Here is a 19,197-nt window from a genome sequence, read left to right as displayed (position 1 = left end):
GGTATTTTATTTTGTTTTCATAGGAGAAAAAAACATGTTCGAGATTGGTGTTGCTATCCCTGATCTTCAAGTGACTGAAGCCTAGAAAAGCTGAGAGGTTTGGCCAGAGCCACTTCTCTCAGTTTCAAAGGTTTGCTTTAAATCGGAGTTACAGGGATGGAGTTTTAACGCATCTTCTCATCTTATTTTTATAAATACTTTTGGTAGCAACCAGAAAGTTTGGAGACTGAATAGAGAGGTTTTATTGGATTAGTAGCATTTCTTTGCAAGCACTTGTCATTTCTTAAAATGATGTTCTGTAGCAGGCTTCTAATTTTTTTTCAGTAACTTACTTTCCTTTCTATACCTTTTAAACTCTTTCCTAACTATTTAAAACAACCAGCCTGACTTTTGACTCAGAAACTTTGACTTTTTGTTTCTAGACCAGTCTTAGTATCCATTCTTTGACAGTTGTTGCTCTCAGATGTTTAATTAATATATTTCATTATAGAGTATGGATGATTTTTATTCTTCATAGATGGGATTGCAAGCTTCAAAGACATTAGAGGAGATAAAATTTCTCCCCACTCTCTTCCCACCTGCTTTCTTCTACCTTTTTACTTCTAGAATGGAGATACAAACTAAGATTAGAAGTTGAAACGGGAAATAAATGCAGAAAGTTGGCTATTAAATATTGTCTCTCCTCTTGGAATCATACACATACTGTTTAACTTATAGCCAGTAGTTCAGAGATTCCCTAACATATTTCATGATAGGGAATATAGTTTGATTCAGAAATTTCTGAAATGCTTAGTGGAAATTCTCTTAATATTTTACCTCTCTCCAGTGGTAGCTTTCCTGAAATGAGTTGTGATATAATTTCTAGAAGAGGGATGCAAATCACTTAACAGGAAAAAAGAAATGAGACTCTTCTTCCAAAATAAAAAGAAAAGATAATAGAGGTTGAGTATAGGGTGAAAATTGTTAGAGCTGAAAGTATGAGTTAATTGAAACTAAAAGAAAAGATAGGAATCTTACCTAGGTAAATAAAACGGGAGGTTTAAAGGAAAACTAACTTTGAGGAAAGTATTAAAGTACGTTCAAAACAGGCAGATGGTTATGAGAAATTGTTAATAGTAAGTAAAGACCATAAATATGAAAATCTGAACAGAGTGAACAAAATCAGTAAGGCACAAATTTAAGATATTGTCAGGAATTTACTTTAGGTCTTTAAAATCTTAAATGTTGAATATCTGAGCTTTAGTTGCTTTGTAATAACTTAGATCTCAGCAAAGAACATTTTCTGCCTCACTGTAAAAGGTAATGTGATCTTTTTACAGAAAGTTTTTAAATTTCTAAAATGTAGAATACTAGGACTTTGGATAATTCAATAGGCAAAATGGCTGAAAACAACTAATAATGCTACATGAAGTATAATGAACATCTAATTAAAAGCGTCGGAGTGACTTCCCTGGCAGTCTAGTGACCAAGACTCCGCACTGCCAATGCAGGGGCCTGGGTTCGAACCCTGTTCAGGAAATTAGATCTGACATACAGCAACTAAGAGTTCACATGCTGGAATGAATATTGAAGATCTCATGTACTTCAACTAAGATCTGGTGCGGCCAAATAAATAAATAAATATTTTTTTAAAAGCATCAGATCACTGCTAAGGCAGTAAGGAATTATCAAACAAAAAGTGAAGGGAAAATGGGAACTCAGAGAGCTAAAGAATCACAGAAGTCACTTTTGAAAAAGTTCAGTGAGGTACTATCTTACAAGAGTCAGTTGTTAAACTTTCAGGAATTTTGCAAACTAGCTGTTAAACATAGTGATTATTAAAAATAAAATTATACAAATGTACAAATAAGTTATATTTAAAAGATTAAAATGTTAAAGGTTATGAAACTTCAAAATAAAAATAAGTGATAAAACTCATCATTTCCTAATAGTTTTCTAGGATAGCCACTAATATGATGGAATATTTTAGTGGCTATCCTAGGGGGATAAAGAGAATATACAAAATAAGATAGTAGATTTATAACTGAATCACCCAGAACTTCCTCCTCCTCACTCCCAGAAAAAAATTAGAATGGCAAAATCAGATGAAAAGATATCCCTATGTGCCCCAAAATACACACAAGAATAAACAAGCTGTCAACAGCTGTAAGACCCTGTGATAGTGATATCAGCATCTATACAAGGAGAAGTGATAGAAGCCTGAAAGTCAGTCTGTACTCATTAAAAAATGCAGTTGATCAATTTGAGAACAGCATCTGAAGCTATAAGGGTTTTTGCACAGTCTGTATGTGAGTGCAAGGTATCTCAGTAAGGTGTGAAGGAGCTGGATTTGTCTGAGCCCCTTCAGTTATCAGCTATAGCTCCATTTTAGTTCAAAGCCCCTCACTAAGGGAGAACTTCTAGAAGGTCCAGATGAGTGGGAGGAAAGAACAATACCCAGAGATCTCACAGTGTATGAGATATATCTTTGAACACTTGACAGAAACAGCAAAAAGGAGTTCTAGAGCTGTGAAGATAGAAAACTTGAAAAATCCTGACCCAGTACTCTTTATCTTTAATTGAAAGTTCAAGAAAACTAATTTACATAAAAATGAACAACAGAAAAGGATCAAGATTGAATCCAATGGAAACCTATTTGAAAAATGAATGTAAGGATCAGAATAATGTCTCTACAGTGAAAGTATGCCAGAAAGACATGCCCAGAAAACAATGAAAGGTATAACCTAATATTGCAAAACAAGTTAAAGAAAACTGATGATGATGTGGAAGAAAAATGTAAATGAGTTAATAGAACTCAAATTATTAGAAATAAAGAAGCATTTTATTTTAAAAATTTAAGTTTAGAAGGAGCACAATAGTTATTTAAAGCAAGTAGGTAAAAAACAGGAAATTTTTAAAAATAAAAATTAAAGAATTCTTTCCCTTCCACATCCTGACCAATTTTGTATTAAAGCCATTGTATGTGAAGGATAACAACGTAGTTAGGTGCATTGCAAGACCAGGAAGGTAGGGGACAGCTATGGTAACCCAATAGGACTGACCCCTGATGAGGGCAGGAGCTGTCCTGGTGTAAGAAGTGGGAGCCTGAGCAAAATGAGATGGTTACACATTGGACTGGTCTGAATCCAGTCTGGAAAGTAGATGGTACTAGAGACAGAAGACTAGTTACATAAAGATATTGATCAAGTGAATATTTATTTTAAGGGTAGTGTTATCTGTAACTTTTACTGTTCGAGAAGAGAGTTATAAATATAGAAAAGGGGAAAAATATAAACCATATAATACTAGAATTTGAAAAATTAGTATGAACATATTGTTTTCCATTTATACAAATATAAACATAAATGTTTATCTATTTTACATACAAATATTGTAATTCTCTAGCTCAGTCCACTGAAAAGGTGTGGGGTCACTGCCACTCCAATAGCAGTCAGCACACCTAAGATTCAGATCGTGGTTTCTAAATACTCAGTTCAGTTCAGTCACTCAGTCATGTCTGACTCTTTGCAACCCCATGAACCACAGCACCCTGGGCCTCCCTATCCATCACCAACTGCTGGAGTCTACCCAAACCCATGTCCATTGAGTCAGTGATGCCATCCAACCGTCTCATACTCTGTTGTCCCCTTCTCCTCCTGCCCTCAATCTTTTCCAGCATCAGGGTCTTCTCAAATGAGTCAGCTCTTTGCATCAGGTGGCCAAAATATTGGAGTTTCTGCTTCAACATCAGTCCTTCCAATGAACACCCAGGACTGATCTCCTTTAGGATGGACTGGTTGGATCTCCTTGCAGTCCAAGGGACTCTCAAGAGTCTTCTCCAACACCACAATTCAAAGCATCAATTCTTCAGCACTCAGCTTTCTTTATAGTCTAACTCTCACATCCATACATGACTACTGGAAAAACCATAGCCTTGACTAAACGGACCTTTGTTGACAAAGTAATATCTCTGCTTTTTAATATGCTATCTAGGTTGGTCATAACTTTCCTTCCAAGGAGTAAGTGTCTTTTAATTTCATGGCTGCAGTCACGATCTGCAGTGATTTTGGAGTCCCAAAAAATAAAGTCAGCCACTATTTCCACTGTTTCCCCATCTATTTGCCACTCCCATCTAAATTGCCAAGGCTGTTTGGATAAATACCTTGTTTCAAGAGTTGGGCAGGGAAAGTATTAGATTATCCTGTAATATTTTATGCCAGAAAGCATGGTGCTCAAGGAATGATGGGAGGCATGTCAAAAGGGTACATAATCCAGTTCAAAAGGCCAAGTAGGGAACAATTGGAGCATCAAATTGATGATAATAATACCTGATAGTAATCCACTGAATGAACTAGGAAATAATAAGGCTTTACTAATAAATGAGTTAATTGAAAGTTTGATGAGAATGGAGAAGTGTGCATAGTTTCAATAACTTATTTGCAACTGAAAAAAAAATAATTTTGCAGTAAAGAAACCTGGCTCACATAACGTTCATCAAGTGTTGAAAGTTGATAGCATCGGTAATGGGACAAATCAAAAATGTATACCACCTGGTAGGGTGCATTGGAAGAAACATACATCTCTTCTGTAACATTCCTGCCAAAGTTGCAGGTCTCATCATGTGGGAACATCAACAAATCTAAAGAGAAGTTCTACAAAATAATTGACCTGTAGTTTTCAGCAGTAGTAAGATTGCAAAGTCAAGGAGACTTGAGGAACTGCTCTCTCTGGAGGGGATGTCTCATAAGACAACTCATGGTTTCAAACTTGATCGATTTGCTCTTAATGATATTATGAGGAAACTTAAATGGAATGTGAGCATGATGTAGTAATGTATTAATGTTGCTTTCTTAATTTTGACGGTTTTATGATTGTATTAAAAAACATCTTTATTTGTAGGAAATACACACTGAGAATTCAAGAGTGATGAGACATCACGGTAGCAAGTTACTCTCAAATGGTTCAGGAAAAACAGTTTGTGATTACTTCAATCTTGAAAAATATATTAATCTTTTAAAAAATAATAAAAATGGATTTGAGAGTGACAGATACAGAAAGTTGGCAGAGAATATTAGACATACATTTAATAGGAATCTCATAGAAAAAAAACAGTACAACTAAACAAATAATTAAAATGTATAAACAGGAAAACTTTTCTAAAATTAAAAAAAAAATTAAAACTGCATATCAAAAGGTTTGAACAGGTACCTAAGGTGATAACAATCACCGAGAAATATTCTAATAAAATTATTGAAATTAAAAGAAAAATACTTTGATGAAATTGCAGGCCCTCAAAAAATGTTTTTAAAAAAAAATAAAATGAAGTAGTCATCAGAAGTTCATCAGCAGTGGTTTATAGGAGACACTGCAGTCAATATACTTAAGAATCAGAGAAAGAAACTGAAACAAACGGGCTTGAAATATAAAGGCTGCAATCAAATATATTAGTGAAGAATTAGGGTTCACATAACCCTTCCTGAAAAGAAAGAGCAAACTTCAAACACCCAAAATGATGGAAGAGATACTGATATAAAGACTGCTATTAGTAATTAAGATAGTTATAAGGAAAAGCATGCATAATATGAAAAAACTGTATGCTGTAACAATTTGGAGAAAATGCAGTTATCAGAAAGTGGGGGTAGAATTGAAGATAATACTAACATAGAATAAACTTTCTGATTGCTTTGACGTTATTAACAAAAGGATAATGTTTCAAATCAGATTTGGGGAGATTTCTCATAGTAGGGTCCAAAATCCAACAAAATCTGTTAGAACAACAGAATAAAGCTTCCTGATTTTATGTTTATATATTCACTTTTATAAATATATAAATTTTATGTAGATATATTTTATTATGTGTATAAATGTTTTATAAACATGTTTAGTAAAATACAAATTTTATATAAATATTTTATATATTATATTTAAATAATATATATGATCCCTTGTTTAGGAATCTAGTGTGTGTGTGTGTGTGTATATATAAACTTAGGCTTGTCCATGTGTGTGTGTATATATTCATGAACAAATAAAATAGACTGCACAGTGAGACTGTGTTCTAGTTACTGTTACTTCATAACTACCCCTAAAGCTCAGTGGATTAAGATAGCAATCATTTTGTGGATTCAGTAGATTAGGAATTCAGCCAGAATTTTGGCTTGGATGGTCCTTGTGGCATAGACTGAAGTCACTTAATGGGATTCAGCAGATGGATAAGCTACTTTGGAAGGTCCAAAATGGTTTCACTCCCCTTTTCTTGTGACTTTTGGTACCAGCTAAAGGTTTAGGCTCAGAGCACTATTGCATGACCTCTACAGAGTGGTGCTTGGACTTCTTACATGATCCTGGCTTCCTCCAGATGAAGCACCCCATGAGAACCAGGAAAAAGTTCCACAGACTCTTCTGATCTAACCTGGAAAGTCCCATATGATCATTTCTACCACATTGACTTGCTTAGTTGAGTCATAAGACCAGCCCAAACTGAAGAAGAGGATTAGACTTCACCTCTTGATGGGGAAATGGCAAGGTTACATAGTACAAAACCATATGGGATGCGAGGCATGCTTGGAATATATAATCTGCTTCAGGCTTTTTATATAAAAGGTATATTTGTAAATATATTCATATATATTCAACATATAAACATAGAATAGTATGAATAGAACTGGAGTTCACACACACAACTTCAGTCATATCAAAAGTTACTTCACCTTAATTGTTTCAAGAAAATAATTTTCAGATTTGATAGTAAAGCAAATCTAACCCTATACAGTATCTTGTTGTAACAGAGACAGAGGTTAGAAATAAAAGAACCATGTAGCTTTAAAAAAAAAAAGGAGGGACATCTGTATATGGTGTGGAGCATTCTTACTATTACTGCAGTAAGACCACTGCTATACTTATTATTGAATAAAATAAGCAAGGTAGAGAAATGTGTATGTTACTGTTTATTAAAGAAGGAGGAGCAATACATATATGTGTGTGTACATATATACATAATTACAAAATATGTATAAATATACATTTACTAAAATAATGTAAGTGTAAACATATTTACATGAACATATATATTTACTTATATTATTTTAAATGGAAGGATGAACCTTTCTTTAAATGTTTATAATGACCAGAACAGAATAGGGTAGGGAGAAAGGGATATCCTTGTTTAATATTGTTGTTTTATAGATTTGACTTTGGAACTATATTACCCACCTATAAAAAAAAAAAGTTTACAAAGTAACCCCTTAAAAGTGAAGTTGAAAATAAAATGAACAAGTGAACCTTGATGTCTATCCATCTGGCAGCATTCACACCTAGGAAGGAATATTCCAAGTGATTTTAAAATGGTGTTCAACTGTATATTTCTAACAGAACATACTCCAGAATAAAAAGAACTAGGGAAGATAGTTAAGTATTTTCAGTGATCATGTAATGATTGTAATGTTGGTATTATAAACAAGCAAGTTGTGATGGAGTACTGTAATTCTGTAATCCCCAGTGTGTTGAGAACCAGGATTCTTCATATGTAAGAAAGCATTAAGAGATTAAGTAAAAACCTAATGGTACTAATTTTTAATTAGAAGAGCCAGTGTAAACTCAAGATTCACTTCATATTTTTAACCTATGTCTTCATTCATCAATCTGTGTCTTAGCTGTGTCTTCATAGCCTCAAGATTTGCCATGAGTTGCTAATTGTTGAATTGTCAGGGATTCATTTTTTACTAACCAGTCTACTAATTTTTATACTTTATATTTTCTATTATATTTTTAAAGAACAATAAAAGAATATGTATTATTGTGAACATTTAAATATTTTTGAGTTTTTTGATGAATTGTTGCTTCACTTGGCTTCCCCAGTGACTCAGCAGGTAAGGAATAATCCACCTGCAGGAGACACAGGTTTGATCTCTGGGTCAGGGAGATCCCCTGGAGAAGGAGATGGCAAACCACTCCAGTATTCTTGCCTGAAAAATCCTATGGACAGACAAGCCTAACAGGCTACAATTAATTAGTCTTGGTATCCAGCAAATAAATTTGGTGACTGTGGTAAAACGAAGAGTAATGCAGCAATAATCATGTTTACTTTTTGTCTTCTTAAACTACACACACTCCAGACACATAGCTTGCTTTTGTTATGAGACTGGTTTTGTAAGAAAAGACAATTGGTTATTACAAATAGAGAAAAAGGTATAAGTGGGTATAACCATGTAATTACAGTATTTTTTAAGTGATTATAAACTTGTTATTAATAGTTTTGGTAGTTTTTAATGTATGGAATAATTTAAAGTTGTCCATCTTCAAAATCATATTTGTTTTTTTATAAAAATATCTTAAATAATATATTTATTCCTTCAGATTGCTTTTTGTGTCTTATTTTGCTGTTCTGAAAATTTATAAATTACAAAATGAGTTGAAGTAAAGTTAATTTCATTAGCTTCTAAGGCATATTTTCCCCATATTATGTATAATTTGAAAATACAATTAGTTGACGTCTTCACAGGGGAAAAGTCAGTAAACAGAGTGTAAATTATTTTAGACTTCTTTTTTTAGTATAGAAATTAGAATAAATCCTACTTTTTAAAATTTACAGTTAAATTCAACAGTAAAGTAGGATTAATACTGCTATTTGATGCATGGAGATTGTCTTTTAATTTATTAAATGTGATATGAGCTCTAAAATAGTGTACTGAAAATATTGTTATCAGCCAGTTCTAATTTATGGTACATTTAGAAGATTGTTAAGTTTTGAAATTTACATATTGGGCAAAATCTTGTATAGATTACTCTCTTAAGAGTCTGACCACATTTAATCAATTATAAGACAGCTTACATATTTAATACTTTATCTTCAAGTAATTTTTTAGGATATAAAATATGAATTTACTTTTCTTTTTTCTTCTATCAGAATACAGTCGTTTTGAAGCCAAAATACATGACTTACGGGAGCAGATGATGAATAGTAGCATTAGTTCAGGTTCAGGTTCTCTTCGAACTAGCCAGAAGCGATCCCTCTATGTCAGGTAAAGTTTTTTTAATTTCTAGTTATAGCAGTCTTCATTTATGCATGCAAGTTCTTTCAGGATTTTCACTATGACTTAGTTTTCACTATAGAAAAGTATATTGCAAGGAAAATGCAGTATTGAAAACCAAGGAAATGTTTTTTATGATTGATTTCCTGATAGTGTGTCTTTTAGAAATAGTATGTCTTTGGGATATTATTATAATTTTATTAATGACAGTTATATAACCTCTTGAATAATAATAATAGTATGATAAAGACAAAATACATAAGGACTAGAAACTTTTTTAAGTTGTTATGACATATCCAACAGTTTTATTTTCCGGTATCTTTTTTAGAATAAAATATTCTTTGTTTGAGTAACATTTAATTACTGTAATTTCTACCAGTCCTTCTATGTTCACTGCTGTAATTTATCTCTGCCTACCTGGATAGTGTGCACTTCTAATTTGTGAGCATTTCTAGGGTCTTGTAGAGTAAATATTACTTCGGTTATTTTATTTCAACGCCTCTCTTCAGATACGCCATTTAGAGCTTCCTCTACTCTAAATTTACCATCATTCAAAACCATGTTAAACTCTGTCTTCTCCTGCTGTCATCTCTCTTTTGTATTTATCTTTTGTTGTTGTTGTTATTGTCATTTTAGTGAGTTTTAGGATGGAAAGAAAATGCAAGCATTACTTGAGAGATTTTCCAGGTTCAGTTACAGACCACAGTACAGTGAATATCACAATAAAGGAAGTCATGAATATTTTGGTTCCCCAGTGCATATAAAACTTATATTTACACTGTTCTGTAGTCTTTAAATGTACAGTAGCATTATGACTCTTAAAAAATATAATCTCAATTTTAAAATATTTTATTGCTTAAAAAAATGCTAATTGTCAACGAACCTTAAGCAATTTCAATATTTTTTTTTTTCTGATGGAAGGTCCTACCTCTGTGTTGATGATTGCTGACTGATCAGGGAGGTGGTTGCTAAAGGTTTGAGGTGGCTGTGGCAGTTTCTTAAAATAAGACAGTGGTAGAATTTGCCAAATTGATCAACTCTTCCTTTCATGAATAGTTTCTCTGGAGCATGTAATGCTGCTTGATAGTATTTTAACCACAGTCAACTTTTTTCAAAATTACAGTCAGTTCTCTCAAATTCTGCTGCTGCTTTATCAAGTAAGTTGATGTAGTATTTCCATACCTTGTTGTTATTTCAGTATGCTTCACTGCATCTTCACCAGGAGTGGATTCTACCTCAAGAAACCACTTTCTTTGCTCATCCACAAGCATCCTCATCTTTTGAGTTTAAACATCTTTCCAAGTTTTATCATGGGATTGCAGCAGTTCAGTCACATCTTCTGGCTCCACTTCTCATTCTAGTTCTCTTTCTGTTTCTAACTTCCTCTGCTGAAGTCTTAAACCCCTCAAAGTCATCCATGAAGATTGGAATCAATTTCCTGCAAACTCCTATTAATACTGACATTTTGACCTCTTCCCATGAATCAACAGTGTTTTTAATGACATCTAAAGTCAAAAAATTACTCCTTGATCCATGGGCTACAGAATGGAAGTTGTCTCAGCATAACATTCATTTCATTGTTCATCTCCATCAAAACTCTTGGGTGACCAAGTACATTGTCAGTTAGCAGTAACATTTTGAAAGAAATCTTTTTTGAGCAGTAGGTCTTAACAGTATGCTTAAAATATTCAGTAAACCGTGTTGTAAACAAACGTGCTGTCATCTAGGCTTTGTTAATTTCAATTCTAGAGCACAGGCAGAAGGCACTGTAGATTTAGCATAGTTCTTAAAGACCCTTGGATTTTCAGAATGGTAAATGAGCATTGGTTTAACTTAAACTCACAGCTCCATTAAGCCCTGACAAGAGAGTCAGCCTGCCCTTTGAAGTTTTGAAGCCAGGCATTGACTTCTCTATAGCTATGAAAGTTCTAGATGGCATCTTCTTCCAATATGAGGCTGTTTTGTCCACACTGAAAGTCTGTTGTTGAGTGTAACAACCTTCATTACTTATCCTAGCTAGATCTTCTGGATAATTTGTTGCCTCTTTTACATCAGTACCTGCTGCTTTACCTTGCACTTCTATGTTATGGGATGGTTTCTTTCCTGAAACCTTAGGAACCAAACTTCAAACTTTTGCAGCTTCCTCACTTCTCTCAGCCTTCACAGAACTGAAGAGTTTGGGCCTTGCTCTGAGTTACACTTTGGCTTAAAGAAATGTTATGGCTGGTTTGATCTTCTATCTAGACCTCTAAAATATTCTCAGTATCAGCAATAAGGCTTTTTCACTTTCTTATTATTCCTGTGTGTACTCAAGTAGAACCTTCGTTTTTTTTTCAGCTGGCTTACTAATGCAAGAAGCCTAGCTTTTGGCCTATCTTAGCTTTCAACATCCCTTCTTCACTAAGCATAACTTTTTTCTCATTTAAAGTGAGAGACCTGTGACTCTTCCTTTCACATGAGTACTTAAGAGGCCATTGTCAGGCTATTCAATGGCCCAATTTCAATATTGTCGTGTCTTGGAGTAGGGGGGGCGCCCAAGGAAAAGGGAGAGAGGTGGGGAAAAGGGCCAATTGGTGGAGCATTCAGAACACAGACATTTATCAAGTTACCATCTTATTAAAGCATGGTTTGTGATACCCCAAAATGATTACAATAGTAAAATTAAGGATCACTGATCACCATAATAAATATATTAATGAACAAGTTTGAAGTATTGGGAGAATTACCAAAAGGTGACACAGAGACGCAAAGTGAGCAAATGTCAGAAAAATGGCGCCAATAGTCATGGCAAACTAACAGGGCCTTCCATTTGTGAGGAAAAAAAAACACAATATCTGCCAAGTGCAATAAAGTGAAACACAATAAAATGAGGCATGCCTGTAGACACATGTAGCCAATCTGCCATAATTAACCAGAAGTCTTATCGTTCTTGTTGGTAAATATATTTTTAATCTCAAATGTAAGAATGAAGTTAAGGCTACAATAGATTGTGTACAGTATGGTGCTTTTTTATAAAGATCTGAAATAAGTAAAATCATACATAGATACATAGTCATCCATATGTGTGTGATAAAATCAAACCAACAGCAAAAAAGGGTAAAGAGCGAGGAAATAATAAACTCTGTATTCAGAATAGTGGTTATACTCTAATTAGCACTTAACTCAATCTGAGGAAAGCAGGATCGAGGGGAAAAATACACAGGTGAATGTGAGTCACTGATAAAAGTTTTGTGTAGAAACCTTTAGGTTTATAGTAGATTAACAAGTGTTTATTATATTCTTATGATTAATAACCCACATAAGTATTCCATGAGTACTTCCCTTTTTTTAATGAATCAGAGTACTAAAAGGCAAAGTTTAAATGTTAACATAGGAAGTAGAACTTGTGAGTTTCTCCATTGTTTATTGGTAATATAGTTGTATTGATTCAAAAGTTTAATTTATGATAATAAAAATGTTAAGGTATAGTTTTCCCTTTTCTGAATGTCTTGTGGCATTTGTTCTACCTCTTAAGCTACTCTGTTATCTTGTATTCTGTTTATTTGTATCTTCATCTTTGTCATCTTTACCTTTTTAAATAAATATTTAGTAAATGCCTGACTGTATCAAACCTTTGTTTTTTGATGTTAACTCTATTTTGCAAGTAGAAAGATGCTTCCTCAGTATTCAGAATTTATTGAAGTAATGACTTTAGCATTTATATCATTTATAATCTTAATTTTTACAGTAGAATTCTATACTTTTAGAATTCTTCAAATAAAATCCAATGTGTTGTATATGTTTTAATATACGTTTAAGTAAACCTTCCCACTTTTGATTCACCTATTTCCTTTACACTGTTAGCCACTGAAAAGACTTGAAAGAACATATTTGAAAAGCATTAACTAGTTCATTCATTTAGCTGTCAATTAATTTCACCCCTCTTCAGTTTTACTTCAAGAGACAGCTTCTTAAAAGTTGAGTAGCATGAAAAGAAATATGATTTGTATCCTAATTTCCCATTGCCAAATTAAAACAAAAGAATCAACAAATTATATTTTAAATGTAGTTGCTGGGATCCTTCCTCTACTCTTAAGAGAAGTTTTTTGAATCTAAGAATTTTAATTTCTTTAAATATTGTACACTCATTAAGTAGTAAGACATTATTTTGTTATCAAAATTTAAAATATTCCTAACATTTTGAAATTATTATGTTAAATTAATACAGTATTTTTTCCAAAACAGTTGGCAACTGTTAAGTCATCATATAGTCATGTGTAATTAGTTTTCATATATGTTATTGACTCTGAAAACCCTATTAACTCTGGTTTTATGAACAAATGAAAGCAATACTTACCTGGGAAAATAATCACTCTGGTCTTCTAGCCTTAAAGTCCACAAATGATGAATCAGATCAGTCAGCAAATTTGTTTTCCCAAGTGTGTCTAGTCACAGGGGAGAGTCTCTTAATATTTACTTTATTAATTTAGAGCAACTCACCAAATTTATCTTCATTTTAGAATTAAATATAGTTTGCTATTGGATTGTACTAAAAGTATTTTTTTTTATTTTCTCATACAAAATTTTAAATTTCTCATACACTATTGAGAGAATAGTGTGTCTATTACCATTACAAGTTAATTTTGCTATTTCTTTTTACTCTCATTGTCTTCTTGTATATAACACAAAATTGAGCTTGGCATTATTTTGCCTACCGTGGTACATTGTTTCACTGTCTACCTAAATTATATATATACTTTTAGGATCCTGTTTATTTAATATTGATAATATCATTATAAGAAATGCAGACTTTTTTCTTCTTAATCTAGGGCCCTCTTTGATTATGACAAGACTAAAGACAGTGGCCTTCCTAGTCAGGGATTGAACTTCAAATTTGGAGATATCCTCTATGTTATTAATGCTTCTGATGATGAATGGTGGCAAGCCAGACAGGTTACACCAGATGGTGAAAGTGATGAAGTTGGGGTGATTCCCAGTAAACGCAGGTAAATATAAGTCTGTTAGAGTCTTACCACTTGAAAATTGGGCAATGTGAATAATTGCTGGGATTTTTTTTAATTTCCTTTACTGAAGTGATGATTTTATGCTTGGTGTTTTATATTGTGTTTCACAGCCGTTTAATTTTATTCACCTTGTATTGTAACTGGGCTTCCCTGATAGCGCATTTGGTAAAGAATCCACCAGTAATGCAGGAGACCCCAGTTCGATTCCTGTGTCAGGAAGATCTGCTGGAGAAGGAATAGGCTACCCACTCCAGTATTCTTGGGCTTCCCTTGTGGCTCAGCTGGTAAAGAATGCACCTGCAGTGTGGGAGACCTGGGTTCGATCCCTGGGTTGGGAAGATCCCTTGAAGAAGGGAAAGGCTACCTATTCCAGTATTCTGGCCTGGAGAATCCAGTGGACTTTAGAGTCCATGGGGTCACAAAGAGTCGGACACAACTAAGCGACTTTCACTTCCTTTCACTTTATATTTTAACCAATGATATAGTAAGAGAATATGAAGCCCCCAAATAGAAATTTCTCTAAAGTTCCTACAAAGTAAGTATATTTTAAGTCACTGTGCCACAGATCTATACCAGTGGAGAAAGAATTAAAAACCTCTATAATTTTCCCATGTGGTGGTTTGATTTCAGTCGCTAAGTCATTCCGACTCTTGCAGCCCCATGGACTATAGCCTGCCAGGCTCCTCTGTCCAGGGGATCTTCCTGACCCAGGAATCAAACCCAGGTCTCCTGCTTTGCAGGCAGATTCTTTACTCACTGAGCTATGAGTTTTCCCATGTAGGTGGTGTTAAAACTCAAATTTTCAGGGGTTTTGATTTTGTGAATTGCCTCTTCTAGATTAAAAAAGGAAAAGAGTTTTAAGTGCAAAATTTTTAGAAATATCTAAAATTTTCTTTTAGATATTTTAGATTTTTAGAAATGTTTAGCTATTTCTTTTAGATATCATCTCTTTTTCTTGTTTAATTTAGAATCATGTGTGCATTCAGTAGTCTTTCCTCTTTGTTTTAACTGGTTATTGTAGTGATTCACTCACTGGTGCATACTTAACATCTAATGGCATAAGTGGTTAAGTACAGAGTTTCTTTGAAAAAGGTGATCCCAACAACCCTCTCTGAGGTCAGTGAAATGTTATTGGATGTCTCTACTTTTATGGGGAAGGTGTTAAAACATCAATTCATAATTTCCCCAAAAGAACTTATATATGAGATCTGATTCAGCTAAATCATTGCCTAAAACTTAAAAGTTTTAAGATCAGATCAGATCAGTCGCTCAGTCGTGTCCGACTCTTTGCGACCCCATGAATCGCAGCACTCCAGGCCTCCCTGTCCATCACCAACTCCCGGAGTTCACTCAGACTCACGTCCATCGAGTCAGTGATGCCATCTAGCCATCTTATCCTCTGTCGTCCCCTTCTCCTCTTGCCCCCAATCCCTCCCAGCATCAGAGTCTTTTCCAATGAGTCAACTCTTCGCATGAGGGGGCCAAAGTACTGGAGTTTCAGCTTTAGCATCATTCCTTCCAAAGAACACCCAGGGCTGATCTCCTTTAGAATGGATTGGTTGGATCTCCTTGCTGTCCAAGGGACTCTCAAGAGTCTTCTCCAACACCACAGTTCAAAAGCATCAATTCTTCCGCGCTCAGCCTTCTTCACAGTCCAACTCTCACATCCATACATGACCACAGGAAAAACCATAGCCTTGCCAGTGAAAATTGTCAGAGAGACATTAATGTTTATTTTAGCTAGTTAATTCACTTCAAATCACGCTTATGATATAATAAACTTGTTCTTTCCTTGTTAATAAACTGGACTTATACTTATTTTGTTGAGACTCTAAATTGATACTTATGCCAAATCATATGCCTGTTTATAAACCTCTCTACCATATATATATTTGTACATCTGTTGATAGACTTTGAAGAATACAAATGTTGAAATATTGCCAAGATCTCTATAATTGTGGTTTTGGAATTTATGACTGTTGTTGGCTAGATCCATATTTTTAGCAAGATCCAACTATTTGGTGACAACTCCTCTTTTAGCAATGCAGCCCTCAGCATAACTTCTTCTCTAGAATAGAATATAGTATCCTTTAAATGCAGAAATGCTTCCTCTGTGCCTTGTTGAGTCAATAGAAACCTCACATCTTAAATATCAAGGTCAGAGTTCCTAAAAATTGTCTTTATCTCTGGAAGTCTTTTATCTTACAAAGGCTTTACATGTGTCTGCAACAAATGAGAAATACAGCTGACTTTGGTGGAAAGAGATATTTTGCATTTTGTATAAAAATTCTATAAGGTTAGATTTTGAAGCCAAAAGTGATCAAAGAGATATACCTTGACACCTCTACAAACTCCCAAATTTGTGAATAATAATATAAAATATAATTTTCCTGCCATAAATTACAGTATGAAATCACAGCCAGTTATGCCATTTCATCCTTCAGTGTATTCTAAACTTGTATTTTTTTACATAGAATGCTGTCATCTTTAATAATAGCACAAGGACTTGGAGTTCTTAGCTAAGAACCTACAGTTCTTAGCTTTCTTTCGGGAACAGTATTGACAAACACAGTTGAAGACACTCAACTATTTAGTAAGCAAAATAATGATTAGAAAACAAAGCCATTTTGAGTTGTAAATGTTCACTCACTAAATGTTAGTTTTTCAGTGCCCTGAATAAGTGCCTTGGCAAAATTATAAATTCATTATTCCTATCATGGACTCTCAAGGTTGCTCTGGAATAGTAAAAACAAAAATTTTAAATCCGTGACTGCTAGGGTTCTTCTGTACCCATGGTAAAACTTTATAGTTAGATAATTAAAAAAAAAAAGAAAAGAAAGATATGCTTTTATTCATAGGCTTTTTGGTAGGTTTTTCTGCTATATACTAATATGATTGCTATGCTGAAATCAAGAATTTATAAAGCTTAATTTGTATGAAATTTTTCAAGATTCATACTGGTTGCAATATTCATACATGGCTGTAGATTGTACACTATATACATTGTTGTAATATGTTGCTTGCTTGTTTCAAAGGTAACACTTTCAACAAGGTTTAAAATTCAAAAGATTTTAACAGCTGTACAGGTCCCCTCCTCACCCTGTTCCCCACCCACCCATTTCACCTTCCCTGAGAAGTTAACTAAGGTTACCATTTCTTCTGTATCCTTCCAAAGATACTTTAAAACTATATTTTGTGTACTGTAAATGGTTACTTTATGTGTTTATACAAATATATCATTGGAATTAAGCTTAAATGTTTTTATTTCCCTCCTTTTTATTTTTAAAAATTTCAGAGCTGCAGAAAATATAAGTACAAAGAAATACAAGAATAGTACATAGAATACCCACATTTCTTTCATCTACTTTCCTCAGTTGTTAACATTTTACTTCATTTGCTTTCGCTCTGACAGTGAGTTTTTAGCATATGTGTTCCATAAGCTAAATATTCAAAAACCAGGACAAATGGAAAACCTGGAAAATTGCTGAACTCAGAAGTGGTACATCATAATAATTTCAGTATAGTTATGGATTTGAGTGTATATATAAGTATACATACTTGTACTTAATAAGTGGTTTTATTTCATAATAAAATGAGCCCTATATTTCATTTCTCAGAAGTTGTTATTGTGAGATGCAAATGACTTTTAAAGGCTTTAAAATATAAAAATGCTCCATATTAAAGTAGCAATCCTGATGATTTCTAATTAGAGCCTTGAGTATGTTTATTATACTTAAAAAATGATCTGTGCTTTGCCAGGGTTGAGAAGAAAGAACGAGCCCGATTAAAAACAGTGAAATTCAATTCTAAAGCAAGAGGAGATAAAGGGGTGCGTATATAAAATCTGTTATTGACTTTTTCATAATTCTTATTTGAGCTACATTATTAAAGTTAGAAGGACCTCATCATAAGAATTAACAACAGCTCTTGCCATTGGTGGTTTACAATAATAGATTTGCTTGAGTAAGCAATTTATTAAATGAAAGCACCCATTTCACAGACTTTTCCAGATTATCAGAATTGTCATTTGGTATATTCTTAACATACTTTTGGTTGTTATTTTTAAAAGTGAAATGAATTCAGCCTTCACACAGATGAACAGTTATTCAGAAACTTGTATCAACAGTATTAATTGCCATAACTAATAATACATCTTCTGAGAAAATAGGTCCCCCCAAATTATTAACTAGTTCATAATGTAAGTTTATGGAGTTTTGCAAGTGTGGAAATTATCTTGTTCTTTTCCTCCTTTATTCTAATATTACTTAATAATAGAATCCATGTTTCAAATGTTTAAATCAATATGAATTTTTATCTTAAGGAAATAAAGGGACAGTCAAAAGGAGGACTTTGTAAATGGGCAAGAAATATATCAAAATTATTATATATATATATTTTTTAGATATATTTTTGTTTTCATGTAAAGTCCTTGAATCTGGTGAATGTCAAGGGATGATATCACAGGCTTCATCCTGTAGTATGTGTGTAAATACTGCAATGGAATATTCTAGCAGTAAGCCTGAGGAAAGAGCTGAACACATACTGTGTTGAAATACTGTTTATAGCAATGTTTTATATTTGGGGATATTTACATCTAAAGCAAATGTTTTATACATCTTTTGATCAAGTTTCAAAAGAATATGGAAAATTAACTCTGTAAATAAATTAATCCTACTCTTTGTACATGTCTGATATCATTAAGCATTCAAAGTTTTAATATTTTAAAGGAATATAGTCCTTAATCAAAGAAATTAAATCTCAGTAAATTGTATAATGTATTCAGTTATCTTGGGAATAACAAATTTCTTTTAAATTTATTTGTACCTTTCAGAAAATACAAAATTATATAGTATAATCTGAAGTAATGTTTGAAATAGAAAATCTTTGAAGAAAAATATCCCCAAGTAAATGCTCAGGATTTGAAATATATATAGTGATTTTCATGCTTATTTTATAATGTCTTTTAAAATATTTTAGTAAATACATTGTCAGTGTATTGAAAAAGGAATTGCATGTTGTAACTTTCCTTTCAAACTGTAAGAAGTTAACTGAATTAACGACATATTTAAATCTTAGTCTTGTTTGTTGACTATAACCAACTTTATACACAGTCACTGTGTTCTAACACAGCACCCAAAGTATGCATGGTACTGAGTGGGGTAAAAATACGCTTGCCATTGATACAG

General features: G+C 33.3%; 1 protein-coding gene across 16 annotated transcripts in view; it reads left to right on the top strand.

Annotated features, from left to right (window-relative positions):
- Window positions 1-19,197, top strand: part of DLG1 (discs large MAGUK scaffold protein 1) — a 270,955-nt gene that overhangs the window by 217,057 nt on the left and 34,701 nt on the right. For all 16 annotated transcript variants that reach the window (XM_024994948.2, XM_059888069.1, XM_024994955.2 and 13 more), the window contains 3 exons: window positions 8,885-8,999; window positions 13,817-13,993; window positions 17,771-17,840. In XM_024994948.2, coding sequence (XP_024850716.1) covers window positions 8,885-8,999; window positions 13,817-13,993; window positions 17,771-17,840 — 362 coding nt within the window. The remainder of the gene's footprint in view (window positions 1-8,884; window positions 9,000-13,816; window positions 13,994-17,770; window positions 17,841-19,197) is intronic.

The sequence above is a fragment of the Bos taurus genome, chromosome 1, assembly GCF_002263795.3.
Source record: "Bos taurus isolate L1 Dominette 01449 registration number 42190680 breed Hereford chromosome 1, ARS-UCD2.0, whole genome shotgun sequence".
NCBI classification, from domain to species: domain Eukaryota; kingdom Metazoa; phylum Chordata; class Mammalia; order Artiodactyla; family Bovidae; genus Bos; species Bos taurus.
The sequence above is the reverse complement of the archived record's forward strand: the minus strand, read 5'-3'. Positions and strand labels throughout refer to the sequence as shown.